This window comes from Anser anser (assembly GCF_964211835.1).
Source record: "Anser anser genome assembly, contig: HAP1_SCAFFOLD_34, whole genome shotgun sequence".
In the NCBI taxonomy this organism is placed as follows: Eukaryota; Metazoa; Chordata; class Aves; order Anseriformes; family Anatidae; genus Anser; species Anser anser.
In genome coordinates, this window is record NW_028154129.1 from 150,375 (window position 1) to 178,192 (window position 27,818).

General features: G+C 45.6%; 1 protein-coding gene across 4 annotated transcripts; it reads left to right on the top strand.

The window, feature by feature from the left end:
• The first annotated feature begins 1,989 nt into the window (after positions 1-1,989).
• LOC310890739 (zinc finger CCCH domain-containing protein 11A-like) lies at positions 1,990-27,752 on the top strand. Of its 4 annotated transcripts, XM_083853064.1 has the most exons (11): positions 7,056-8,520; positions 9,258-9,320; positions 9,579-10,113; positions 10,464-12,129; positions 12,546-16,642; positions 17,114-17,172; positions 17,380-17,511; positions 24,921-25,114; positions 25,334-25,453; positions 26,236-26,359; positions 26,804-27,752. In XM_083853064.1, the coding sequence occupies exons 8-11, from the start codon at positions 25,061-25,063 to the stop codon at positions 26,905-26,907; spliced, it is 402 nt and encodes a 133-aa protein (XP_083709190.1). In that variant the 5' UTR covers positions 7,056-8,520; positions 9,258-9,320; positions 9,579-10,113; positions 10,464-12,129; positions 12,546-16,642; positions 17,114-17,172; positions 17,380-17,511; positions 24,921-25,060; the 3' UTR covers positions 26,908-27,752. The 4 variants fall into 4 exon arrangements, 1 of the variants encoding a protein (XP_083709190.1); XR_014577286.1 differs by lacking the exons at positions 24,921-25,114; positions 25,334-25,453; positions 26,236-26,359; positions 26,804-27,752 and adding exons at positions 1,990-3,999; positions 17,823-19,471 and having other exon boundaries at positions 4,416-8,520; XR_014577288.1 differs by lacking the exons at positions 24,921-25,114; positions 25,334-25,453; positions 26,236-26,359; positions 26,804-27,752 and adding exons at positions 1,990-3,999; positions 17,823-19,471 and having other exon boundaries at positions 4,416-8,520; positions 9,579-9,950.
• The last annotated feature ends 66 nt before the right edge of the window (positions 27,753-27,818 follow it).

Sequence of the window (27,818 nt, forward strand, 5' to 3'; positions counted from 1 at the left end):
GAAATTTGATTGGCTTCAGAATGGCAGGTGATGGTGGCTGGGAGCTGCTTGAGGGATAGACTTCCATGTTTAGCTGGGGGCATCGAGCAACCTGATTCTCAGCCAGCTGGTATTCTAGATGGGAATTCCAAGGGCAACCAGAGGCAAATTAGTCACCTCTCTTATTTGCATGCTCTGGTCACTGTATGTTTGACAGTAATGAATAATTACAGTTTTTTGTTCTTCGTGATAGTTTTTTCTGTTTGGTAAACTTCCTTATGTTTTGCTTGCTCTGAGCAGAAGGTCCTTCAAGATCTTCTCTTCCTCCCGTCGATTCTATGATTTTTCCTGCTCCGGAAAAGGAAAATGTCCGGACAGTGGTGAGAACTGTGACACTGTCTACAGAGGAAGGTAATAATTCATGCTTTTGTTTTGATTTCATTACTCCTAAACTGGAAGGTTAAGCAAGAAGGAAGGCAATTCACCCCTGTTAGCCTCCTGGTGCTGCCGCCTTCTGTTCAAAACATGCTTTTATGCTGAAAGTCCCTGGTTGTACTGGAAAGCTTTGGTGCTCAGGTTAAGTGCAGTAGCAGGAGAAAGAAAAAAATGTGTCAGTATGCAAATAGGGGGATAACTGAAAAACAGGAGAGTAACGAGAAGAAAGAGCTCTAGAGGACAGTGCTGTGTAAGAAGCAATTTCTGAAGCTTTAAAGAGGCTGACAGTGGCACGTGTGGACAGTAGTGCGATAGGAGTCTGTGTATAAATTATATTGTTTAGAGTTGTGCAAATTCCTTTGAAAGGGAAAGAAGTGAAGAAGTACTTTTACTCATAGACATTCACCTTAGAAAGGAATATTTCTCAGCATTGGTACCTAATAATATTCTGCTTGCTTATGCAGCTCTGTTCTGCACAAAGTATAGCTGTCAAGCAGACTCAGATTCATTCTCGACTACATTCAGCTGGAATTTGAGGCAAACACTGAGACTATGGATACTTTTTCTAAGTTAATTATAGTTGTAATATGAGTTTGTGTGGTTTAGCTGTCAAAACAGTGTCTTGCTGGGTTTTTTTGGACATGGGCTAACAGTATACTATTTCTATTGGCTACTGGTCTCTATGAAATAGAAAAATTTTACTTTTGTTTTAGGGGAGGAACCTGTGGTTCGACTAGATCTTGCTGAGAAACAAGGAAAACGGAAAGCCTCCGTGGGTAAGAACTTTTTATGAGCTGTTATTTAGGTGCCACCTTCTCTATATGACTGCATCGAAGAGTATTTTTGACGTGTGAGAGGAAAATGCGTTGCAGTGGAGATCTGTGTTGACTGCAGAAATGGCAAAAAAACCATTTAGCAGCTGAAAGGCAATTTTATGAAAATATGCTTGAAAAATAGAAGCTTGTGGTTGACTGTTCTCAAATCTTCCTGCAAAGAAATGTTCTTAAAATATTCCTTGTTTTCTCTGTCTGAAGCTGATGTAAGCGCCCTTCCCGTGAAGCGCAGCCTTGCTGAAAGGCTGGGGAAGAAGGTGGAGGTTCCGGGAAATGCTGACAAAGCACCAAAGAGAGGTACAGCTACTAAACAGGCATCTGGATGTGATTCACGGGTTTTGTATTTAGGCTCTCTGTTTGTCCTTTTCCTGCGATGTTTCTTTTTGCATGTTGGCTGAGGTCTTAATCACCGGGATTCAAAGTTACCTTTCCTGCCTTGTTTTCGAATGTGAACACAAAGTTGACGTTTATGCAGCCTCCCTAATTTGGTCTTTTTCTGTTTTGCAGTTCAAGTTCCCAAGTCTGTGAAGGAGAGACTAGGATTACCTTCTCAACGGACTAGTACTGCGAAAGGTAACAACTGGCTATTAAATATACTTTCTCCTTCTTCCTTTCCGTGAACTTAGACCGTTTTCATACAGCCCTAAAAAGGAATTCAAATGAAAACAAAGAACTGGTTCCTCTCGCTCGAGTGCTGAAGCTCTTCTGACAGCCACTATCAGAAATCTGCCTCTAGGTGTGTGTTTATTTTCCGCTTGTGCCTTGTCAAGGTTTTAAGCTGCTTCTGTGAACCATCATATACAATTAGAATAGAGCCACTGCCGGGAGCAGGAATTTGAAATGCAGTCTGAAAAAGTAATCAAGTAAACTAGCATTTCTGTGTAGCAACTCTCTCTGGATAGGGCTGGTCTTCAAAATACAACAAGTGGCTCAGAGGAGGAGGAGAATGTTAGGCTATTGTCCTAAGATGGGTTATTGGGAACGCTCAGGCTTAGTTTTCCTTAGTACTGTGACAAATTTTGGAGACTTAAACTATTGTTGGACTCTCTTTAAATGCTGGTGCTTCTCATTTCTTGATGATGACAGGGAAGGCTGCTAAGCCAAAGGGAGAGATCCATGTGAAAACACTGGAGGAAATCCATCGTGAGAGAGCTCTTCGAGAAAGTCAAGCCAAAGCCCAGGCTGAATGGCATGGTAAAACCAAAGATCCCAGCGCAGGGGCAAAAATTGAGGGTGAGCCCAAGAAGCAGAGTGTGCTCACTCTTTCCGGGCCCAGCAAAGTGCAGTCGAAGGAGCCGGCAGGTAAAGCCAAGCCAGAAGGAGAAGTGCGTGTTAAAACCCTGGAAGAAATAAAGCGCGAGAAAGCTCTGCGGATGCAGCAGAGTGGAGGAAATGTGCCAGCTCCCCCAGCACAACCTGGACCTGCCCCAGCCGGGCAGAAATCGTTATGGAACACAAAGCTATCAGGTAATAAGATGCTTTAATACCTGCCCCGGTGAGGTGCTTCCCATATTGAGCAAGTTCCATTTGCTCAGGATCTGCTTTGCTTTTTCCTTCAATGCGGAGGATAAAAGAGTTTAAGGCTACAAAGTTCAAAGGCAAAGAAGGGCCAGAACGTGCAACCATGTCTGTTTTCGTTAATTACGTGATGGTATTCTGTATTTCCCACTAGAAAATTAACACATTGAGGGGCTTTTTAGTCTAATTTTGGTATTCTGTTTTTTTCTGCCATCTGTTTATGGTATGAAGTCCTCCCTGTGTTGAGTTCAAGTTCACCTTCCTCTTTGGCATGTGTTGCTTAGCTTGACACGTGTATGTGTTTGTAAAGCATGCATCAGCATCTTAATGTGGGGGGCCAGTTTCTGTCAAAAATGACAGAGGATCAAAGGCCTCGTTGTTAAGATTATATCAACTTTGTAAAATGAGATTGTGTGAGGGAGATAAGGAGGGCTTAAAGGCTGCATGCACTGCACATTGTAGCCTTTCTCTCTGTCTCACGGGACACGAGGAAATAAACACACAAAGAAAACAAGTACCCAGCTTTCTTTCGTTTCTTCTCCTGCCAGCCAGACGTTAGGTCAGGAATGGGAGACTAGAATATGACTCTACAAATTTGGATTTTGTAGAACAACTTAATAAATTTTGTGGGACATCACTGCAGGGGAGAGGAAGCTGGTACAACAGTTGCATACACTCTCTTGTCTTACTATACCTGCTGCTTTTCCTTTCCTAGAGGGAGCAAGACTTTAAATACAAAAGCTGTCAACATTTGTGAATCTTACTAGACTTCATACAACGTCTTAGAGTATTGCTTGCACTTGGGATCGCTCTGTGTCTGAGTTTCCCTCGTCCTGGATTATGATTTACTGTAGCCATTCACTTTCTTTGTTCCTTTGTATGGATTGTTGGTAGACGGAGTTTACTATGTGGAAGATATTGCTGAGAATCCAGGCAATGGCAGTGTAATTCTGCTGGCCAAATACAGTTAACTGTGTAGAAGGGCCGTGGAAATGAGGAAGAGAACGTGGATTTTTCATGAGGCAGAGCAAGACTGTATCAGTTCTCTCTTCCTTTTACTCTAGCCAACTTTAACATGTTTGCGAAGCCTTGGGATGGGAAAGTCGCTTCCCCCAAGAAGAAGGCACTGAAACGTAAGGCACCTGGCAGTTTTCCCTCTGCTGTAGCAGCTGTGAAACCACGGACTGCCTCCGATGCAGACACAATGGGACCTCCAGCCAAAAAAGCAGCTATGGTAAGGACAGGGGCTAATGCAGAAATGGATCCCTTGTAAAATTTATACCCTCCTCTAGGAGAAAAGATGGAAAACTCAAATGTTCTACAGGCCTTCTGTTTCCTTTTAAATCCAGTAGCTGCCTACAGAATTCTTGTAGTACCCTTCCATATTTATTAGATTAATGGCACTATTTACTTAGTCCTCTGTGATTCTGTGATTTCTCTGGTGTGGAGGATTTTGTCCATTAATGCTGTGTTCTTAAAAGACACAAGATCATTAGTAACCTCCAAGTGAATATTAACTTTCTTCAGGAGCACCTTGGTTTTGTATTTTGGCTAAGGCTCCGCAATGCCAGAGGAGAAGCAGCATGGAGGAAAAAGCTAGCAAGGAATCTTTTACCCATGAGTCCTAAACACTGTTTTGCTGCTTTCTAGGCTGTTCCAGCCACGCTGGAGCACGTCCCAGCCACCAGACTTGAAGAAAATCCCCAAAACAGGTGATGACCACAACTTGTTCTTTTTCTCAATCGGTGTATATCCCCAGTGAAACATAAGTTCTGTCACAGGTGGGGAAAAAAGGAGGGTTCTGAGATAATTAAAGCCCAAATCCATCAGAGGATAAGTCACTTATTTATCTTATAAGATAAATAAGTCACGTGAAATGACTTTCTAGCAGCTAGCAGGAATGCTTAATTAGACTTACTTTCTTTAAATGCTGCAAGTCGGTACAGCTTTCCAGTGACTTCTTGCTCTGTCTGAATACCTAAATGAGGATGAGGTGAAGTTCTTCTACTTCCTCGTGAGGTGATAAATGATGAGTAGTGTCCTCTGCCTTTTGGTCCTCAAGAATGCCACCCGAACAAACATACAAGGTGACAAGAGTGCAGGGAGAGCAGAGGGAAGTGATGGCTGCAGATCAGCTTCCTGTAGTGGGGAGCAAACTCTGCTGAGTGTGCCGTGGGAAAAATGACTAACTTAGTAAACAGATATTTGCAGATGGAGACTTCTTAACATTTTTACAGGAAAATTAAGCAAGGTGGCAAAGTGCCTCTTGCTACAAAAATTGAACCATCTCTGCTAGACTCCGGGTGCTCTGGCTTCACAGAGAAACCCCCAAACTGAAAAATGTACCTGCTAATATATTGGGCTCTAAATGTAGCCCTGGGTTAATTGAATAACAATCCCTGGGTAAGATTGAAGTGCAGGAGGGGTTGGCTACGGTTTTAAGAGCCGGTTTGCAGAAAAGGGATTTCCCATTAAGAAATGGCATATACTGATTGTTCTCTTCCTTGCTCTGCCAAGACCTGAAGCACATCTTGGAAGCCAGGCAGAATCCGTGGAGCCAATGGAGTTCTCAAGCTCGACTTCAGCTTCTTCCCAGCTAGAAGAAGCAAGGACACGCCGGCTGAGTTCCACAGGCAACGCGCCCGTATCTGTAGACGAGGATTTAGAGATGCTACTTTGGGAACTCTCAGACGGCATACTGGAAGCCGAGCTCGACTTGGACCCAGGGAAGGATGAGGATGACCTCCTCCTTGAGCTTTCCAAGATGATTGATGATTGAACTGCATAGTCCTATGGTATATTAAAAAAAAAAAAAAAAAAAACCAACAACAAAAAAAAACTCTTCTTCTTGTTGGATACCCCGAGGTGATCCTTTTTCTAACTGAGGCTTTGCAATGAGACTTAAAGCACAGTTGGAACTGGTAGAAATTGGCAGGATCTGCACTCAGTTGTCCTAAGTTTTCCTGCTGGTCAGAGTTAAGGTCTTGTGCATGGTTCCGTAACTATAGGTGGCTACCTTTGATATCAAGAGGACAAAGCACTTGTTTCTTTTGGCACAGAAAGATGTCCATCGGCACGCTGTGGTGGCTGTGAATTGACGTAGTGATGGAGCGATGCTCTGAAGGCTTAAACGGAAAGCTTCTTCCTTCCGCCCCCCCTTGGCACAGCTCGATGTTGGGCACATTGTGAAGCCTGGGTGTTCTGATTTCTCGGACAGTTGATACCCAAATCCCGGAGTTACTATGTCAACTCTTGACTTTTATTTGTGTATGCCATTGTTTTGACTGTAATCTTTTCAGATGATGAAGCTGTAGGGGCGGGAGGGAGCAAAATAATTATTCTAGCATTGTGGACCAAACATGCTGCCAGGAGTGGTGGTGGTGGGGTCAGCCCACCCGGCCTTACTTTCAATTATCAGGGGTGATAAAATGGTGTGAAAAGCAGCAGCTCTGCGATACGGCTACGCTACCCCCACTCCCTTCTCTTGTGCTGTACCAAAGTTCCCCCAAGCTTTGGTTGGTGCTTTTTGCTGGTGACAGTAGGACTCCAGGGCGAGTAGTCGGGACTCTCCTGCAGTAACTGGGTCAATTAAGGGTTGGTTTAAGTGCCTCCTGGTTTTTAAAATTGCTCCCCTGAGCTGCTGGCTCTGCTGCCTGCTAAAGCAAATGTTCGGGTGCCATCAGCGTCGCACTTGGGCGTGGGCACTGACCCTGCGGAGGAGAGCTGAGACTCGCGTGTATTGTGTACCCTGCCGCCAGTGATCGTTTTCCCCTAGCAGATCTATTTTGAATCATTTCCCTAAATTTTAGAGGAACTTTAGGCTCTTTGTGCTATGATTTGTGAAGCTGTAGGGGCCCTCAGGCATTTGCTGCTGGCAGAGGAAAACCGCTTGTCGAATTTGTTGTAAATACTTTCTGTTTGGACAACAACGCCTGTGTGTGTGTGTGTGTGTGTGTGTGTGTGTGCACGCGTGCGTGCTTTGACGACCCCCTGCGACGCCCCAGCTCCGCGAGGGAAGCTTTGAAGCGGCTCTGGGAAAACCTCTGCGGAAGAAACCGCTGCTAGTGACTTGCGGAAAAGGGACTCCACAATCAGTGAGATTGTAAAGTAGGTATGTTTATTCAGCGCTGGGCAGCACGGGAGGTCGTGGGCATGAAGATTGATGACTCTTCCTCGTCACCGCTAGTTGACCTCTTGTCTTTGCACAGACTCAGTTGCTCCTTGGCTCTTGTCCATCTGCAGGACCAGTTTCTCCCAGTTTCTTAAGACAGGCTCACTCTCTTATCAGGAGACTGACCTTGGTAAGGGGCCCAAGGCTTCTTGCTTTAGTTAATTGGCACAATGCACCATAGTTAGCAAAGACGCTAAGTAGCATCCTAGTTTAACGCTGTCAGCGCTCTATCTCTACTTGATAAGATTCTCCTAACTCCCTCTCTCACTGGAGCCCACGCAGCCCTCCGTCCTGCCGAAGGACTTCACGGGGACTTCTGCCGGCTCCGGGTGCCCGCACACAGACAGAAATGGCTTTGAGAGAAAACAATCAGGATGAGGAGAGCTCAGAGACTGCGGCCGGCTTCGGCCACCTTCCCCTCGCTTTCCCTCTCCGTGTTCAAACCGAGCACTGTTCTGCCGTCAACCTTCGCTGCCTCTGCCCGCGGCGCTGGGCTTTCGCGTGTGCCATTGCTCCTCTACATATTTTATCCTTCCTTTTGTAAGGAATGGTCCAGCAATTCGTGTCACTAAGGGATTTGAAGGGTTACCATCGAGGCCCGGGTCTAGGTGATAAGAGAACAAAGGGGTTTTTAGGGAAAAGTGCTGACTACTGCAGGGGATGTTGCTAGAGTTTCTGAAATCCGGCGCAGAGGCTCCCAAACGAGGAGGAAGGGGGAGCTGAAGGACAATTGAAGGACAAAAGCCTGAGAGGAAGACAACCAGCATTCAGCCCGAGCAAGCCCCGAGAGAACACCAGAGACTGGTACGCAGGCGCCCCTGGGAGGGGTTTCGGATTCCGGAAACCAATTCTAATAACCCTGCCTCTTCTCGAAGTAAATACTTCTGAAAGTTCCTGAGCACTAAGAAGCCTGAGGATCTGTGGTCCTCAGTGAGTGCCTCTAAGCCTTAGTCTCATTAACTGTTTTCTGTTTTCAGAGGACGGTCTGAATTTTGGAATAAAAACACTTGAAGAAATCAAATTGCAGAAAATGAAGGAAAAAACTAAGAGACACGGTGGTGAGTTAATATTCCCTACTTTCTTACCCTCTTCACCTTCATCCTGTGTGATGATTTTTCTTTCAAAAAAAAATTCTTCCAGTAATACCGGGTAGCTGGCTATGCTTTGGTGAATCCAACTATTTGCCAAAGAAGTGAAATTTGATTGGCTTCAGAATGGCAGGTGATGGTGGCTGGGAGCTGCTTGAGGGATAGACTTCCATGTTTAGCTGGGGGCATCGAGCAACCTGATTCTCAGCCAGCTGGTATTCTAGATGGGAATTCCAAGGGCAACCAGAGGCAAATTAGTCACCTCTCTTATTTGCATGCTCTGGTCACTGTATGTTTGACAGTAATGAATAATTACAGTTTTTTGTTCTTCGTGATAGTTTTTTCTGTTTGGTAAACTTCCTTATGTTTTGCTTGCTCTGAGCAGAAGGTCCTTCAAGATCTTCTCTTCCTCCCGTCGATTCTATGATTTTTCCTGCTCCGGAAAAGGAAAATGTCCGGACAGTGGTGAGAACTGTGACACTGTCTACAGAGGAAGGTAATAATTCATGCTTTTGTTTTGATTTCATTACTCCTAAACTGGAAGGTTAAGCAAGAAGGAAGGCAATTCACCCCTGTTAGCCTCCTGGTGCTGCCGCCTTCTGTTCAAAACATGCTTTTATGCTGAAAGTCCCTGGTTGTACTGGAAAGCTTTGGTGCTCAGGTTAAGTGCAGTAGCAGGAGAAAGAAAAAAATGTGTCAGTATGCAAATAGGGGGATAACTGAAAAACAGGAGAGTAACGAGAAGAAAGAGCTCTAGAGGACAGTGCTATGTAAGAAGCAATTTCTGAAGCTTTAAAGAGGCTGACAGTGGCACGTGTGGACAGTAGTGCGATAGGAGTCTGTGTATAAATTATATTGTTTAGAGTTGTGCAAATTCCTTTGAAAGGGAAAGAAGTGAAGAAGTACTTTTACTCATAGACATTCACCTTAGAAAGGAATATTTCTCAGCATTGGTACCTAATAATATTCTGCTTGCTTATGCAGCTCTGTTCTGCACAAAGTATAGCTGTCAAGCAGACTCAGATTCATTCTCGACTACATTCAGCTGGAATTTGAGGCAAACACTGAGACTATGGATACTTTTTCTAAGTTAATTATAGTTGTAATATGAGTTTGTGTGGTTTAGCTGTCAAAACAGTGTCTTGCTGGGTTTTTTTGGACATGGGCTAACAGTATACTATTTCTATTGGCTACTGGTCTCTATGAAATAGAAAAATTTTACTTTTGTTTTAGGGGAGGAACCTGTGGTTCGACTAGATCTTGCTGAGAAACAAGGAAAACGGAAAGCCTCCGTGGGTAAGAACTTTTTATGAGCTGTTATTTAGGTGCCGCCTTCTCTATATGACTGCATCGAAGAGTATTTTTGACGTGTGAGAGGAAAATGCGTTGCAGTGGAGATCTGTGTTGACTGCAGAAATGGCAAAAAAACCATTTAGCAGCTGAAAGGCAATTTTATGAAAATATGCTTGAAAAATAGAAGCTTGTGGTTGACTGTTCTCAAATCTTCCTGCAAAGAAATGTTCTTAAAATATTCCTTGTTTTCTCTGTCTGAAGCTGATGTAAGCGCCCTTCCCGTGAAGCGCAGCCTTGCTGAAAGGCTGGGGAAGAAGGTGGAGGTTCCGGGAAATGCTGACAAAGCACCAAAGAGAGGTACAGCTACTAAACAGGCATCTGGATGTGATTCACGGGTTTTGTATTTAGGCTCTCTGTTTGTCCTTTTCCTGCGATGTTTCTTTTTGCATGTTGGCTGAGGTCTTAATCACCGGGATTCAAAGTTACCTTTCCTGCCTTGTTTTCGAATGTGAACACAAAGTTGACGTTTATGCAGCCTCCCTAATTTGGTCTTTTTCTGTTTTGCAGTTCAAGTTCCCAAGTCTGTGAAGGAGAGACTAGGATTACCTTCTCAACGGACTAGTACTGCGAAAGGTAACAACTGGCTATTAAATATACTTTCTCCTTCTTCCTTTCCGTGAACTTAGACCGTTTTCATACAGCCCTAAAAAGGAATTCAAATGAAAACAAAGAACTGGTTCCTCTCGCTCGAGTGCTGAAGCTCTTCTGACAGCCACTATCAGAAATCTGCCTCTAGGTGTGTGTTTATTTTCCGCTTGTGCCTTGTCAAGGTTTTAAGCTGCTTCTGTGAACCATCATATACAATTAGAATAGAGCCACTGCCGGGAGCAGGAATTTGAAATGCAGTCTGAAAAAGTAATCAAGTAAACTAGCATTTCTGTGTAGCAACTCTCTCTGGATAGGGCTGGTCTTCAAAATACAACAAGTGGCTCAGAGGAGGAGGAGAATGTTAGGCTATTGTCCTAAGATGGGTTATTGGGAACGCTCAGGCTTAGTTTTCCTTAGTACTGTGACAAATTTTGGAGACTTAAACTATTGTTGGACTCTCTTTAAATGCTGGTGCTTCTCATTTCTTGATGATGACAGGGAAGGCTGCTAAGCCAAAGGGAGAGATCCATGTGAAAACACTGGAGGAAATCCATCGTGAGAGAGCTCTTCGAGAAAGTCAAGCCAAAGCCCAGGCTGAATGGCATGGTAAAACCAAAGATCCCAGCGCAGGGGCAAAAATTGAGGGTGAGCCCAAGAAGCAGAGTGTGCTCACTCTTTCCGGGCCCAGCAAAGTGCAGTCGAAGGAGCCGGCAGGTAAAGCCAAGCCAGAAGGAGAAGTGCGTGTTAAAACCCTGGAAGAAATAAAGCGCGAGAAAGCTCTGCGGATGCAGCAGAGTGGAGGAAATGTGCCAGCTCCCCCAGCACAACCTGGACCTGCCCCAGCCGGGCAGAAATCGTTATGGAACACAAAGCTATCAGGTAATAAGATGCTTTAATACCTGCCCCGGTGAGGTGCTTCCCATATTGAGCAAGTTCCATTTGCTCAGGATCTGCTTTGCTTTTTCCTTCAATGCGGAGGATAAAAGAGTTTAAGGCTACAAAGTTCAAAGGCAAAGAAGGGCCAGAACGTGCAACCATGTCTGTTTTCGTTAATTACGTGATGGTATTCTGTATTTCCCACTAGAAAATTAACACATTGAGGGGCTTTTTAGTCTAATTTTGGTATTCTGTTTTTTTCTGCCATCTGTTTATGGTATGAAGTCCTCCCTGTGTTGAGTTCAAGTTCACCTTCCTCTTTGGCATGTGTTGCTTAGCTTGACACGTGTATGTGTTTGTAAAGCATGCATCAGCATCTTAATGTGGGGGGCCAGTTTCTGTCAAAAATGACAGAGGATCAAAGGCCTCGTTGTTAAGATTATATCAACTTTGTAAAATGAGATTGTGTGAGGGAGATAAGGAGGGCTTAAAGGCTGCATGCACTGCACATTGTAGCCTTTCTCTCTGTCTCACGGGACACGAGGAAATAAACACACAAAGAAAACAAGTACCCAGCTTTCTTTCGTTTCTTCTCCTGCCAGCCAGACGTTAGGTCAGGAATGGGAGACTAGAATATGACTCTACAAATTTGGATTTTGTAGAACAACTTAATAAATTTTGTGGGACATCACTGCAGGGGAGAGGAAGCTGGTACAACAGTTGCATACACTCTCTTGTCTTACTATACCTGCTGCTTTTCCTTTCCTAGAGGGAGCAAGACTTTAAATACAAAAGCTGTCAACATTTGTGAATCTTACTAGACTTCATACAACGTCTTAGAGTATTGCTTGCACTTGGGATCGCTCTGTGTCTGAGTTTCCCTCGTCCTGGATTATGATTTACTGTAGCCATTCACTTTCTTTGTTCCTTTGTATGGATTGTTGGTAGACGGAGTTTACTATGTGGAAGATATTGCTGAGAATCCAGGCAATGGCAGTGTAATTCTGCTGGCCAAATACAGTTAACTGTGTAGAAGGGCCGTGGAAATGAGGAAGAGAACGTGGATTTTTCATGAGGCAGAGCAAGACTGTATCAGTTCTCTCTTCCTTTTACTCTAGCCAACTTTAACATGTTTGCGAAGCCTTGGGATGGGAAAGTCGCTTCCCCCAAGAAGAAGGCACTGAAACGTAAGGCACCTGGCAGTTTTCCCTCTGCTGTAGCAGCTGTGAAACCACGGACTGCCTCCGATGCAGACACAATGGGACCTCCAGCCAAAAAAGCAGCTATGGTAAGGACAGGGGCTAATGCAGAAATGGATCCCTTGTAAAATTTATACCCTCCTCTAGGAGAAAAGATGGAAAACTCAAATGTTCTACAGGCCTTCTGTTTCCTTTTAAATCCAGTAGCTGCCTACAGAATTCTTGTAGTACCCTTCCATATTTATTAGATTAATGGCACTATTTACTTAGTCCTCTGTGATTCTGTGATTTCTCTGGTGTGGAGGATTTTGTCCATTAATGCTGTGTTCTTAAAAGACACAAGATCATTAGTAACCTCCAAGTGAATATTAACTTTCTTCAGGAGCACCTTGGTTTTGTATTTTGGCTAAGGCTCCGCAATGCCAGAGGAGAAGCAGCATGGAGGAAAAAGCTAGCAAGGAATCTTTTACCCATGAGTCCTAAACACTGTTTTGCTGCTTTCTAGGCTGTTCCAGCCACGCTGGAGCACGTCCCAGCCACCAGACTTGAAGAAAATCCCCAAAACAGGTGATGACCACAACTTGTTCTTTTTCTCAATCGGTGTATATCCCCAGTGAAACATAAGTTCTGTCACAGGTGGGGAAAAAAGGAGGGTTCTGAGATAATTAAAGCCCAAATCCATCAGAGGATAAGTCACTTATTTATCTTATAAGATAAATAAGTCACGTGAAATGACTTTCTAGCAGCTAGCAGGAATGCTTAATTAGACTTACTTTCTTTAAATGCTGCAAGTCGGTACAGCTTTCCAGTGACTTCTTGCTCTGTCTGAATACCTAAATGAGGATGAGGTGAAGTTCTTCTACTTCCTCGTGAGGTGATAAATGATGAGTAGTGTCCTCTGCCTTTTGGTCCTCAAGAATGCCACCCGAACAAACATACAAGGTGACAAGAGTGCAGGGAGAGCAGAGGGAAGTGATGGCTGCAGATCAGCTTCCTGTAGTGGGGAGCAAACTCTGCTGAGTGTGCCGTGGGAAAAATGACTAACTTAGTAAACAGATATTTGCAGATGGAGACTTCTTAACATTTTTACAGGAAAATTAAGCAAGGTGGCAAAGTGCCTCTTGCTACAAAAATTGAACCATCTCTGCTAGACTCCGGGTGCTCTGGCTTCACAGAGAAACCCCCAAACTGAAAAATGTACCTGCTAATATATTGGGCTCTAAATGTAGCCCTGGGTTAATTGAATAACAATCCCTGGGTAAGATTGAAGTGCAGGAGGGGTTGGCTACGGTTTTAAGAGCCGGTTTGCAGAAAAGGGATTTCCCATTAAGAAATGGCATATACTGATTGTTCTCTTCCTTGCTCTGCCAAGACCTGAAGCACATCTTGGAAGCCAGGCAGAATCCGTGGAGCCAATGGAGTTCTCAAGCTCGACTTCAGCTTCTTCCCAGCTAGAAGAAGCAAGGACACGCCGGCTGAGTTCCACAGGCAACGCGCCCGTATCTGTAGACGAGGATTTAGAGATGCTACTTTGGGAACTCTCAGACGGCATACTGGAAGCCGAGCTCGACTTGGACCCAGGGAAGGATGAGGATGACCTCCTCCTTGAGCTTTCCAAGATGATTGATGATTGAACTGCATAGTCCTATGGTATATTAAAAAAAAAAAAAAAAAAAAACCAACAACAAAAAAAAACTCTTCTTCTTGTTGGATACCCCGAGGTGATCCTTTTTCTAACTGAGGCTTTGCAATGAGACTTAAAGCACAGTTGGATCTGGTAGAAATTGGCAGGATCTGCACTCAGTTGTCCTAAGTTTTCCTGCTGGTCAGAGTTAAGGTCTTGTGCATGGTTCCGTAACTATAGGTGGCTACCTTTGATATCAAGAGGACAAAGCACTTGTTTCTTTTGGCACAGAAAGATGTCCATCGGCACGCTGTGGTGGCTGTGAATTGACGTAGTGATGGAGCGATGCTCTGAAGGCTTAAACGGAAAGCTTCTTCCTTCCGCCCCCCCTTGGCACAGCTCGATGTTGGGCACATTGTGAAGCCTGGGTGTTCTGATTTCTCGGACAGTTGATACCCAAATCCCGGAGTTACTATGTCAACTCTTGACTTTTATTTGTGTATGCCATTGTTTTGACTGTAATCTTTTCAGATGATGAAGCTGTAGGAGCGGGAGGGAGCAAAATAATTATTCTAGCATTGTGGACCAAACATGCTGCCAGGAGTGGTGGTGGTGGGGTCAGCCCACCCGGCCTTACTTTCAATTATCAGGGGTGATAAAATGGTGTGAAAAGCAGCAGCTCTGCGATACGGCTACGCTACCCCCACTCCCTTCTCTTGTGCTGTACCAAAGTTCCCCCAAGCTTTGGTTGGTGCTTTTTGCTGGTGACAGTAGGACTCCAGGGCGAGTAGTCGGGACTCTCCTGCAGTAACTGGGTCAATTAAGGGTTGGTTTAAGTGCCTCCTGGTTTTTAAAATTGCTCCCCTGAGCTGCTGGCTCTGCTGCCTGCTAAAGCAAATGTTCGGGTGCCATCAGCGTCGCACTTGGGCGTGGGCACTGACCCTGCGGAGGAGAGCTGAGACTCGCGTGTATTGTGTACCCTGCCGCCAGTGATCGTTTTCCCCTAGCAGATCTATTTTGAATCATTTCCCTAAATTTTAGAGGAACTTTAGGCTCTTTGTGCTATGATTTGTGAAGCTGTAGGGGCCCTCAGGCATTTGCTGCTGGCAGAGGAAAACCGCTTGTCGAATTTGTTGTAAATACTTTCTGTTTGGACAACAACGCCTGTGTGTGTGTGTGTGTGTGTGTGTGTGTGTGTGCACGCGTGCGTGCTTTGACGACCCCCTGCGACGCCCCAGCTCCGCGAGGGAAGCTTTGAAGCGGCTCTGGGAAAACCTCTGCGGAAGAAACCGCTGCTAGTGACTTGCGGAAAAGGGACTCCACAATCAGTGAGATTGTAAAGTAGGTATGTTTATTCAGCGCTGGGCAGCATGGGAGGTCGTGGGCATGAAGATTGATGACTCTTCCTCGTCACCGCTAGTTGACCTCTTGTCTTTGCACAGACTCAGTTGCTCCTTGGCTCTTGTCCATCTGCAAGACCAGTTTCTCCCAGTTTCTTAAGACAGGCTCACTCTCTTATTAGGAGACTGACCTTGGTAAGGGGCCCAAGGCTTCTTGCTTTAGTTAATTGGCACAATGCACCATAGTTAGCAAAGACACTAAGTAGCATCCTAGTTTAACGCTGTCAGCGCTCTATCTCTACTTGATAAGATTCTCCTAACTCCCTCTCTCACTGGAGCCCACGCAGCCCTCCGTCCTGCCGAAGGACTTCACGGGGACTTCTGCCGGCTCCGGGTGCCCGCACACAGACAGAAATGGCTTTGAGAGAAAACAATCAGGATGAGGAGAGCTCAGAGACTGCGGCCGGCTTCGGCCACCTTCCCCTCGCTTTCCCTCTCCGTGTTCAAACCGAGCACTGTTCTGCCGTCAACCTTCGCTGCCTCTGCCCGCGGCGCTGGGCTTTCGCGTGTGCCATTGCTCCTCTACATATTTTATCCTTCCTTTTGTAAGGAATGGTCCAGCAATTCGTGTCACTAAGGGATTTGAAGGGTTACCATCGAGGCCCGGGTCTAGGTGATAAGAGAACAAAGGGGTTTTTAGGGAAAAGTGCTGACTACTGCAGGGGATGTTGCTAGAGTTTCTGAAATCCGGCGCAGAGGCTCCCAAACGAGGAGGAAGGGGGAGCTGAAGGACAATTGAAGGACAAAAGCCTGAGAGGAAGACAACCAGCATTCAGCCCGAGCAAGCCCCGAGAGACCACCAGAGACTGGTACGCAGGCGCCCCTGGGAGGGGTTTCGGATTCCGGAAACCAATTCTAATAACCCTGCCTCTTCTCGAAGTAGTAATGAATATGTATTAGCCTGGGAGCATCAAAACCAGCCGCCTTACGTAACAGGCGTGCGTCCTGGGGGAGCAGAGACTCCCGGCGCACCCAGCGCTGCTTGCTTGCCTCTATTCGTTTAATAAATTGTAAACTTTGATTGTAATCCTATTTGGGACTCAGCCATTTATAAAACTTTTTATATTCGTATTTTATTTAAGGCTGTCTTGCCCCCCTCCCCCCCCCAGCCTCGCTGCTCGCCAATAAAGCTAGCGCAGGGACCCCTGCCTGCAACCATAGAGACGCGGTCCTCCCGGCATGCTAGAGCGGCCCCCCACGCTCCTCCAGCATCCCAGCGTCCCTTGCGCGCTCCCGCCCGGCCTCAGGGGCTTCCGGAGGTGGCCCAGCAGGGGCGGCGGGAGCAGCGAGGCGGCGGCAGCCATGGCGTACCGCGGGCAGGACCAGAAGGGGCAGAAGGTGATGGTGCAGCCCATCGTAGCCTTCCTGCGGCCGGGGAGCGACGGGGGAGCAGGTGGGGGGCGGCCCCGGCCTCAGGGGTCTCGGCCCGGGCCTTGAGGCATTGTCCCGGGGCCTTGGGGCCTCGTTGCAGGGTTTGAGGCCTTGTCCTGAGGCCTTGTCCCGGGCCTGGAGCTCTTGTCCCCGTGCTGAGCCCTTCACGCAGCGCCCCAGAACCTCATCTTCCGCTACCTGCAGAGCGTGAGTAGCGCGGGGAGAGGACGGGGAGGGGATGGGGATGGGGATTTGGGGGGGGTGGGGGGAGCGGGGAGGGTCCGGGGATCTCCCTCGCTGAGTTTTCGGCTCCCACCCGTTGCTCGGGGCAGGTTTGTGGGGAATGGAGAGCTGTGCGGCGTGCTGGTGGGTACAAGGAGCTGCTGCGCAGCCCGGCGTTTCGCCCTCGTGTTAACGGGAGTGGGATCGTGCAGCCGGGCGTGCAGGAGTGTTCCCTTGTGACTGGAAACGTGTCCTTCAGCAAACGTGTAGTATTCACCCAGTCATATAAGACTCTAAAATGTCAGACTGTTAATTGAAACTGCCCCTGAGAGTTGCTCCTTGGAGTGTTTGGGAGCTCTAGCGGCTATGGTTAGCGGGTATTTCTGAACACACGAGAGAGAACAAAACTGCTCGCGGTGTTTGTGTTCCAATTTACTCTCCTCCTTCGTTCTGCAGAGCTCGAGGATCCAGGTGTGGCTGAGCAAGTGAACGTGCGGATAGAAGGCTGCATCATCGTGAGTGTCAGCACGACCCCACGTTACGTCGTTAGTTTGTTTTCCCTCATTCACAATCCTATTTTTTCTTGTCAAGAAAAACTAGCCCAAGGGAAAAAAGAAATCGTGCTTCTCTAACAATTAGTCTTCATTGTCCAGCCTGGCTCAGCAAAGCTGACGATGGTTCATGTTGTTGCTGAACTAATTGCCACTGTTGCCGATTTCTAGGGCTTTGACGAGTACGTGAATTTGGCGCTGGACGACGCAGAGGAGATTCACTCCAAGACAAAATCAAGGAAACAGCTGGGTGTGTCGTGTGTCTGTGCAACCCGAGTGACGCGCGGTCTGAAACCTGCCCGGGTGAGCCTTCTAGGTAGCAGCACTGAGAGGTACCAACCGTGTGACGAGCCTTGCTGTTGAAGTTCAGTGAGCAATTCCTGGCTACATCTCTGTCCCTGATGATTTTTGAGCTGCTGATTTTGCTGAATGAAGGAGAATCTGTCCCTGCCTGAGATCAGTTCTGGTCTTTGAAACGTGTAATACCAGGCGGCCTGCACTCTGCGTGATGGGCAAAACCCTGCTCAACCACACGAAACACTTTCTGAAAACACGAGATTATTCTCAGGTTCTGGGCTCTCTCTAATCCCCTCTTTCCCTTCTCTGTGCTGCAGGCCGGATCGTGTTAAAAGGGGACAGCATCACTCTTCTACAGAGCGTTTCTAAGTAGAATTTGCCATCCTTAGAACAAAGGTGGCTGCCGTGCTGCGGAGTGACTGAGTGCCAGGGGAACGCGGCCCGCTGGTAGATAGGAAGTTATTTGTAACTGGGGTTGCATGCTGAGGTCAAAAGTCCTTCCTTTGTGGGAGCGAGTTGTTTGTAGCTTGAAACAATACGTGATGTATTTCACAAATAGCCATTTTTCACATTAACTGTAAATGTAAACCACAAATCTGCTTGTTTTCAGTCTCTTCCTTCTGTGAATGGAGAAGGAGGAGAAATATAGAAGCGTGGGCTTTTCTTTTTGCTGTGGATCTGATAAGTTTCGATAACGCTATGTGCTTTCTTGACCATTACATCTGCATTATGTGGCCAGGGTGGACTCGTTCAGGGCACGGAAGCCCCACACAGTCCTTGAGCTAGCAGGGTGCTAAGGAGGGTGTTGGAGATTTTGCATGCAATTGCAGCCCTTTGTTGCTGCAGTGACAGGTTCCTCAGATTCTTTCTAAACAGGGTTTAACTTGTTGAGAATCTTTTTGGGAGTGCTTATTGTGGATCAGTCAGTAAAAGTATCTTAGTGGGCCCGTGAGGGATTCGGGGCTGTGGTGCAGTAACCCAGTGTTTACAAGTGTTACTGCTACGCATGCTTGTCCAATAACGTCTCCAGATCAGAGAGTGAGAGCGGGCAACTGGTTCAGATTAAATCTGTCACTTCTTGCTGCTTTGGACAGAGCCTGTAGATTAAACCCTTGTGCTGTTCATTAAGCTGGGGTATCAGATGTGTCGGTTGGGTTTTTATCATTTGATTTATTTTTTTTATCCGTTTGGAGATCTGTCTTTTCTATTTAAGTTTCCCCAAGAGAGCTGAGTTCCTTGATGCATCGACCAAAGAGAAGTTCCCCGGCTGACTTGGGACAGCCAGTCCCCTCGTTTTTCTGATCACAAAAAAAAAAAAAAAAAGAAAAAGAAAAAAATCGAAGAAGAAAAATTTTGACTGTAACTGTAACTCAGAAACTAAGATTACCTAAATGGAGAGAAATGAATTTTGATGCACAGGCTGTGCTAGAAATCTGTTAATCAGCATTCAGTTTTTCAAAACTTCAATTTGTGTATCATCATCATGAAAATTAATAAATTCAAGGTGGGAGATCCTTTCCTGAAAGGGAAGGACAGAAATACGAGTCTTGCTGTGGGGCCTACCCAGCGCAGTTCTGCCATTCCGAGAAGTAATACGTCAGGAGTGTCACAGCAGACGTTCCCAGGAAGAAACCTTTGAGGGGCAGCATGACACACTTGATTGGCGAAAGCAGCTTCAGCTGGACAGCCTGCTGCCGGGATGGGTAATTCTAAGTTGTGTTCAAGTTGCTGAGTTCCTTTCAGCATGTAGTAAAGATGTAACGTGCCAATGTCGTTTGGGAACAGGAGGCATTACGTGTCACCAGCAGTGGGCACGTAGGGAACAAAACAGTATCTTACGAGGTCCTCCACATCTGCCTTTCATTTTGTCCTTGGTTTGCCAGCTGGAGCTTTCAGGAGGTGAGGAAGGAGGCTGTCCCAGTGAATAGTTCAGGTGTTGCAGGGTATTTGTGATGCAGTGCTTGTAAAATTTATCTGCCCGCATCTCCTGTTACAGGCAGCCCCCCGCGGGCCCTGTGAGACGGGGAGCTGCTGCCTGGGGTTAGGCCCAAGGTGCCCTGTCAGGCCCAGGGCCGCCCTTCCCCTTGCCCTGCCCTTCCCTCCCGCTCCGCAGCCCTTGCTCAGGCCTTTTGGGCTGTCTGGCCGTCCATCTGGCCCTGTGTCCCTCCGTCCCTGCCGTCTTCCGAGGGAAGCAAAGAGTCCCTGGGCTGCCTTCAGGGGGGAGGTTCTGCTCAGGAAATTAAAGCTTCCCCCTTAACCCGCCTTGCGAGTTATTTTGAGTTCCAACCTTCTGCCTTCCTTTCGTAGCAGTGCCTCTGAGGGGTGCGCTGTAAGGTAGCCGTCATCTGGCGCGCTGCTCCTGCGTTTCCCAAAGGAACTGCCTTCGGGATCTGACTAACTCTGGATGCACGCGGTTGTCACCTTAATTTCTCCGTTAGTTTGCTGAAAACAACCCTCTTGGGTGACCTTTGTGTTTGTTTCTTCAAACTTGGATCGAGGAGGTCTCTGTTTCCTTATGCTGATGTTCACAATGAAAGTGCAGAAGGGATGCTTACTGTTGCCCGGGTCAGTCCTGTTGCCAGGATGGGAATGTTTAGCCTACCGGCCCTCTGGTGTTGTTAGGCTGCACTCGGAGTGTGAGCTCTGGGCCTTATTTGGAAAAGACTGCGTTATTTGAGTGTACAAACCCGAGATATTCTGCGGATAGGTGATTCTCAAACCACGTCAGAACCACCGCTGTGGCGTGTGCTGGAGTCGGACGCGCGTTTGACTGATCAGGCGGAGCAGGTGAATTGAATTTGTTGCTGGATGGCGAGGTGTTCTGGGGGAAGAGCTAGTCTAAGGAAAACTTCCTCTTACTGCCCCTTCCCATCTCAAATGGCCACTGTCTGGGGAAATTGCTTCTTTATGACATTAACTACAACGTTACAGTGAGGATGAGGAATCATCATTACTCCCATAGTTATTTGCTGCCAGGCCGCAGCGTTGATTTCAGAGATTTAAAAAAAAAAAAAAGGAAAAAGAAAGGAAGTATGTATTCTTTCACATACTCTCTTTTCCCTGAGAGTAAATGTTGTAGCTTCAGCAGTACCCTTCCTCTGGAAACGATTCCCAGTGCCTGCTCAGACACTGGGGAGGAAAATGACAGAGAGAACAATGGAGGAGAGCCACCCGATACAAAGAAAGGAAAAAAGGGGTTATGGATGAAGGGAAAGCAACTACATAAAAAATTGGTGCTATCTAAAAATTGGTTAAGGGTTTGGGACCTGCAGGTGCTGCCTACACGTGCGTGTGTTGCAGTCGTGCCTGTTGCCACTGCGCAAAATGGAGAGAGCTTCTTTGTCGAATGCAGCATGTTAAAGCATGCGCCATTGCCTGGAAGAAAAGCACGGCCTTCCCTCGTGTGGGACTTCTTCCCCATTGATCTGTGGTTTACCTGAAGGTTTACCATAACCTGCATAAGTTTCAAAAGCAAGCAAACAACCAACCAAAAAACAACACCAACATTAAAGAGTGGCAAGGCAGATGCTCATCTGGGGACTCTGACTCATCGGTGACATCACCAAGCAAAGCACTGTGAGCGCTTCGGGTCGGGGCTGCTGCGGCGAGCCTCGCAGCTGGGAGGGAGAGCGGGTACGGTTCGCCTCTGGCGGGTCTGTGTCAGCCCTCTGCCCTGGTGGCTTCGTTAGCAGTGAGAGTTTGACTGCTGTGTTCCCAGCTTTCGCTTCTGCACCGACCGTGTGGCAGAGCCCGCAAGCTGCTTCCTCAGCTGGAAGAGGAAGAGGAGTGACCTCAACTGTGCCGAGGTAAAGCAGAACTGTTGAAAAGATTTGTCAAAGATGCGGGTTGTACCAGCGCAGCCGCTGCAGCTGCAGCAGGTCCTGGAGCATTGGAGAAGATAGAGAGGGGTTTCTTCGTGAAAAGAACGCTGTGAAAGTGTTTTCACGCGGGAAATTAGGAGAAGCGCCTCTGTTGTTTGGATATCCTCTATTGACCTGGCACACGGGCATTACAGCATACCTGGCACACTCTTTGTATTGTTTGTTAAAGAAAAAAAAAAAAAAAAAAAGTGTTTTAGGGCAGGCCAAAAACCTGCCTTGGCACTTCCACATCGCAGCAGTGCTTGCAGGCCGTGCATCCTGGATGCCAGGCCAGGATCTAAATCCGATGGTGCTGTTGGTAACGTGAAGTTCAGGAAGCACTTCTGGGTTTTTCTGCTCTTCCATGTGAATTTTTGCCCTGTGAAGGTGGTGTACTGAGCTCTTTTCTTACCAACAAATAGGTTTAAAAGCAGTTACAGCAAGGATGAGCTGTGCTAGCAGGGGGCTGTTCTGTGCTTCGACCATGGGAAGATGAATGGTTTACCTATGCACCTTTTGCAGCCAGGCTGATGCTGGGTGATTGAAAAGCAGGGTCACAACAAGGAGTTTATGCTGTTCTTTCTTGCTTGTCATCCGACTGTCTGCTTACACTGTTCTAAAAAAAAAAAAAAACCACCAAAACGGGGTAAGCATCTTTAATACCTTTATTATAAATGGAAGGCACAAAACAGGCCAGCAACAGAGACTGTCCAAGAGAAAGACTTTGTGCTTTATAAACAAACAAGAAATTACCCTTAGGTAGGTGTGATAATCCTTCCCTAATGCATTTTTTGGAGTGCAAAAATATTTTGTTCCCTTCTTGCTCTTCTCTCCAGGACAAAGGCAGAATAGCCAACTGGAAAGTTAGACCAGGGAGGTCAGTTTGTTCCATACTGAGAAAGACAAGCCTGTAAAACAAACTAGACAGGTTTTCTTTGGACTAGTTATCTTCCTTCAGCAAAGGCAAAGTTTATGACACTTGTTGGCATGTATTTCCAGACCCCCAGCTACCGTGACTGTAGTGCATCTGTAATTCTTTTGTACAAAAAGAGTTCAAAATCTCGTAACGCAAAAACTTTACTAGCACCCTGGAGAAAAAAGAAATCTAAAACTCTTGCCAACTTCTATTACAGACCTGCTGAGTGCACCAGAGTTACTCATTTTTATTCAGGCTTTCAGGGGCTAGTTCAGTTGGTTTCTGTTCAGCACTTGGATCGCCATATTGGCAGATGTCAGTTAAAAAAAAAAAAAAAAGCTTTGGAGATCTTTTTTAAAATGAGACTGCTTTTTATGGCATTTAGGGCTGTGAGGTATCCTTGGTTTTTGCTTTCTTCCCATTCCTTAGACCAGATCCATTCATATCCTGAACAGCGTTCTGGGTCTGTTCAGGAAAATGGAAGGCAACAAGCAAAATGATGAGCTCCTTGGGCATTCAAAAGAGCTCAATCTGGAAAAGATTTCAAGTCCAACTTCCATGTTAAGGAGCACCAGTAATTTTTAGAAGTAGATGCAGAGGAATCTGCATGGCACTAAGCGTGTTTCTGAAGGTGCTAAAGGTCGGAAGTGACGATTCCTCTCAATACTAAAGAAGAGAAGGAAACCTTGCACTTAACTACTGTTTTTATTCCCTTTGTCAAGCAGTCAAAACCAACAACTAATACGAGAACCCAACTTTTCCCCTCTTTACTTTAGATTTGGGAAAATTCCCTGCCAAAATAATACTTCCTGGAAAATTCACTAGTGTTTGTGTGAGTAAAAGGTTCCAACCTTTTATTATTAATTTGTAAGAACTATTTCATCCGCTTTTGTCCAGAAGAGTCAGAAATAATTTGCACAGAAATGTGCAGCATTTTAATGAAAGGATTCAGAATCACTCTAATTTGAACTTTATCTGGTCTGGTTGCAGGTTTTATGACATTTAGTGTCTTAAAAAAAAAATCAAAATATCTGACTTCACATCAGAAAAAAAAACCTGCTTGTGGCTAAATAAAATCTGTTGCAGCTCTGGTCATTGAAAAATCATTGGCTGTTAAATTGGACCTTAGTCATCTTTTCTAACCTTTCATGATCTTGCAGCAATGGATGATGATGGATATATGGATTAGGGAACAGCACGTGATGGCAAACCTGTGGTATTTGCTACAGCGCAGAAAGAAAACAAATTGCTTCCAAAAAATCAAACTAATTCAAAATTCTTGGTATCATGCAGCCATGCCACTGGCAAAGTGAGCATTGCCCTGCCTCTCAAAGCTTGCTGTATCCTTGATCTGCTGTCTTCCTGCTGTTAATTGATTGCAACTCTACGTGTCTGATCAGGGCTACGAGTTGTTCTCCATATGGATACCATACAACATATACTGTGCACGCTTGTGTGTATAGATATGTTTATCCTGTATGCATGTACATATGTATGCATATTTGTGTGCTGGCCCCCAGATCACTCATGGTATAAAGCATTGGCCTCGAAGGCATACTCATCAAAATATTTGGTAGATCCTCCATTTTTTTCTAGTTCCCTCAAAATGAGAGAGTTTTTACGCGCTCTCTGTGTCAAAAAGGCAAAACTTCTGATTTCCACTGTCGCTCTCGCTAACTTTCTATCACTCACTCCTCGTGTGTGTGTCTAAACACATATGTGTGTATGCGTATGCACATTTGTGTATTTCTATGCACTGGTGTGTTTTTTGCTGTACAGGTAATAAAGACGGGGAAAGGTTTTAGTGTTTTCTTAATAGGTGAAGAAATCTTGAAGACCAGAGATTGGAACATACTGAATTTTGAATAAAAAAAAAAAAAAAAAAGTCAAATTGTCTGGCTGTGGAAGATGGATCCTCATTTTTGCAGCCACTTTGAATCACGAGTTCATCTCTAAATGCACTGTTTTTTTTTTGTTTTTGTTTTGTTTTGTGGGGGTTTTTTTTTGGTTTTTATTTTTTGAAGAGCTAACTAACCCTGGCTGTCTCCAGTCTGAGAGAGTGTTCAGATGGACTTGCTTCCTCCATTAGTTATAAGCTGTTTAAAAGCACATCCTACGTTTGAATTGTGGATGAGAGGTTCCCTTGGCAAAGTGGAGAGGCAAATTCTTCCTACCCCTTTATCATTAATTCACGGATTCAGTGTTGGTTCGGCCTCCAGGAGAAGTTAACTGGAAGTCTTTGAAGATCAATAACTTTGCTGAGGTTGTCCAGGTAGGTGAACTCGAAGACCCACAGTGACTGGAACATGCTATTTAATGCGTCATACTGCGTTCTGTAGAAGTTACTCGTAGCCATAGTTGATCATTGCCTTGCATGTATGATCAGGTGGTTTTTGAAGAAGTGACTCCATTTTCAGGCTTCCAGGTGTGCTCCAAGGCATATTATTGAGGACGTGGAAGAGAACACTTGCTGACAAAGCTCCTGGCAGCTTTACAGAACTTTAGTTTAATATTGTGTTAGTTCCCGTAACAGCTGATTTCAAGGCATTGCTCTCCTCAAGAGACTAATTTGATGAACAGAAGAAAGCTGGAAAAATGCTTGTTACTCATTATTTTTCACTTGTTGGTACTTTGTTTAGGGTTACTTTTAAAAAGAAGATTTCACTGATCACAAGCCAGTGGAAGACTTTCAGCCCAAGCAAGGGTGAAGACAGCTCTCTCCAAGAGCAGAGGAAGTCCCTGTGGAGAGAACCCGAGCTTGTTATCAGAACTTGTCGGCATGTCTAAACAAGGAGACGATTGCTACTTCTATTTCTATTCTACCTGTACCAAGGTATGGCTGGGTTTCTTTTGCTTTGCTTTGCTTTGTTTTTGTTTTTTTTTTTTTTCATTTTTTTCAGGAAGGGGTAGAGTAGGAGGAGGAGGCACACTGGTCTTTGGTTAACGTGATAACCAGATAGATTCTGAATTCAATCGTAGCAACCTGAGGCAGTAGCATGGACGTTTTTGAGGCTGTACTATATTTTCCTTGTTGGTTTCCTTTTGGTTACAGGGAGACAACTGTTCCTTCCGCCACTGCGAAGCTGCTCTGGGGAACGAGACAGTCTGCACGCTGTGGCAGGAGGGTCGTTGTTTCAGGAATGTCTGCCGATTCAGACACATGGAAATTGACGTGAGTGCCTAAAGATGTGTTCTCAAAATAAATCAACAAAAGCATTTTTCAGTGCTGTAGGTGTGCTGATTGTGCTTTTGCAGGATAGAGTCATTTGCTTTGGAATTACACTGGTTTCTGTTAGCAGGGGAGGGGGTGGGAGGAAGGAGAGGGAAATAAAATCAATGCCTTAGGTATGTCTTAGCAAGATTTTCTTTTATTAGACGCCGACAGTATTGTCTCAACAGATGCAGAATAACCGCTAACTAGACTGCTAAAACCTGCTGGAGCAGGGGGGTAATAAACAGGCTGTACTAGCCTCCTGAGAGCAGGCTTGATAATGATCTATCAGGTCTCTTGTGTCCCGGAGTCCTTCAGATAATGCTGTTCTAGCTGCCTGGGCTAGGAAGCAGTGGGGAAAGTTAAAGGTGCAGAAGAACGAAGTCTCCAAGAAGTAGTTCTGGATAGAGTTAACGTAGGCAATTTAAGATGTTCTTTTTCCCTCTGAATAATCCTAGTATAATCCTAGGTGTATTAGTTTAACCCACCCTAAACTGATGTCTGAGAGTGCCTGTCTTCTCAAACTGAATGATGACAGGGCTAAACGTGCATAGCGGTTACAGCTTCTGCAAACTTTGTGAATATGCCCGGAAATACTATACTTCCGTGATAAACTGACCTTTGGAATGATGTTTCAGCACTGTATTGTGACAGCCCTATCGCTGTCGTGACCTGGAACTGTGCATCTCTTTGCAAACCTTAGGTGCATGTTATCACGAGCTTGTCTTTCTTTCTGTCTTCAGAAAAAGCGCGGTGAGATTCCCTGCTACTGGGAGAAGCAGCCAGTAGGCTGTCAGAAAGCCAACTGTGCTTTTCATCACGCAAAGGGACGTTACATCGATGGAGTCTTCTTACCACCAAGCAAGAGTGAGTTTAGGTCCTTTTTCTTTAAGTATTGAAGAATTAATTTTGCATATTACTTAGTGGGTGCCAATAGTGTAGGAGACATCAGGTAACCGTCCATTTGTGAGTGCAGGAAAAGGTCTGCAGTCCTAGGTGGTCAGCTAAACCGAGTGTACTGCTGCTGTACTGCTGGTATTTGTTTTCTGCTTTCATGCTCAGCTTCTCTCTGCTTTGTGTGATATTTGCCTTGCAGTTTGCTTTCTGTTGTTTCGTCCTCTGCTGGGTGGTAGGGAGATGTGTTGTTGTTTGAAGGCAAGTCATTGTTCACGGTGTAAACAGTGGCGGGATGGGCAAAAGGAGATGCTGAATTCATTGTCTGTGCAGGTTATCTGCCTTAGCTACCATCTTCGTGCATTGTGGTCAAAGTTTTAAACTGCCATATTACTGATGATCCTCCTCTTCCTCTAGCTACACTGCCAAGTCCGCCTGAGTCCGCGGACGATGATTTGAAAGTGGCTCAGATGTCACTGCAGCAAAACAAACTTTCTGTCCAGTCCAATCCCTCTCCATAGCTAAGGCGGGTGATGAAAGTGGAAAACTCGGAAAATGTCCCAAGCCCTACACACCCTCCAGTTGTAATCAATGCTGCAGATGATGATGAAGATGATGATGGTGAGCATGGTTTGGTTCTTGGAAGGAATTTGTGCTGTAAATGATTGTGTAAGTCTTTGGTTCTTGGAAGGAATTTGTGCTGTAAATCAATGTATAAATCACAGATGACCTGAGGTCTGACTAGCGATAGGGCAGGCAGTCTGGTCAGGTCACTGGTGGCTTTGTCTGGCAGTCAGTGGACAGAACCTGAAATGTTGGAGGAAAGCTTAGAACCACTCTTGGCTTTAGTTGGTCTGTTGTGTAAAGCTCTATGTGAAACTAGGAAGGAAATTCCTTTTTTTTTGTCTGAAGAGTAATATGTTGTGTAGTAGTTAAAGCTGCAGAGAGAATCTAGAGTCCTAGATGTTTTGTCCTAGGGTAGTCTACTTACGAGTTCATCAGGTCAGTGTAGCTGTATTAAAAAAAAAAAAAAAAAAAAAAAGCTTTTTTATAGGAACCATGGACTGAAGTGTCATTGCATGAGCTACATAATCACGAACAATCTGGCCTATGCATAACTGAATAGATTTTTCCCCTTCAGACCAGCTTTCTGCGGAAGGAGAAGAAACTAAAACTCCCGTCCAGCAACCAGCTGAGGAAGGCCAAAATGGATTACGGATGATTTCCACTCGGAAAGCCAGTGCTACTACTGCTAAACAAGGTATTCCAGCACCTGTAGTAGGATAAATCGGAAGGAGAACTTGACAATTAACTCAAAAGCAATGTGGCGTAAAAACACAACAGAATGTAGGGGTGCTGAATGGACTCGGTTATTTCCATGATCTCATTTCTCCCTGATACCATCATGTGCCCATTGGGTCAGAAAGTTGAA

Excerpts from the sequence above, each read along its gene's own strand:
- LOC310890739 (XM_083853064.1), top strand. The coding sequence starts at position 25,061 with ATGTCTAAACAAGGAGACGATTGCTACTTCTATTTCTATTCTACCTGT. Across the intron at positions 25,115-25,333 it reads TCTATTCTACCTGTACCAAG|GGAGACAACTGTTCCTTCCG; the intron begins GTATGGCTGGGT and ends TTTTGGTTACAG. Across the intron at positions 25,454-26,235 it reads TCAGACACATGGAAATTGAC|AAAAAGCGCGGTGAGATTCC; the intron begins GTGAGTGCCTAA and ends TTCTGTCTTCAG.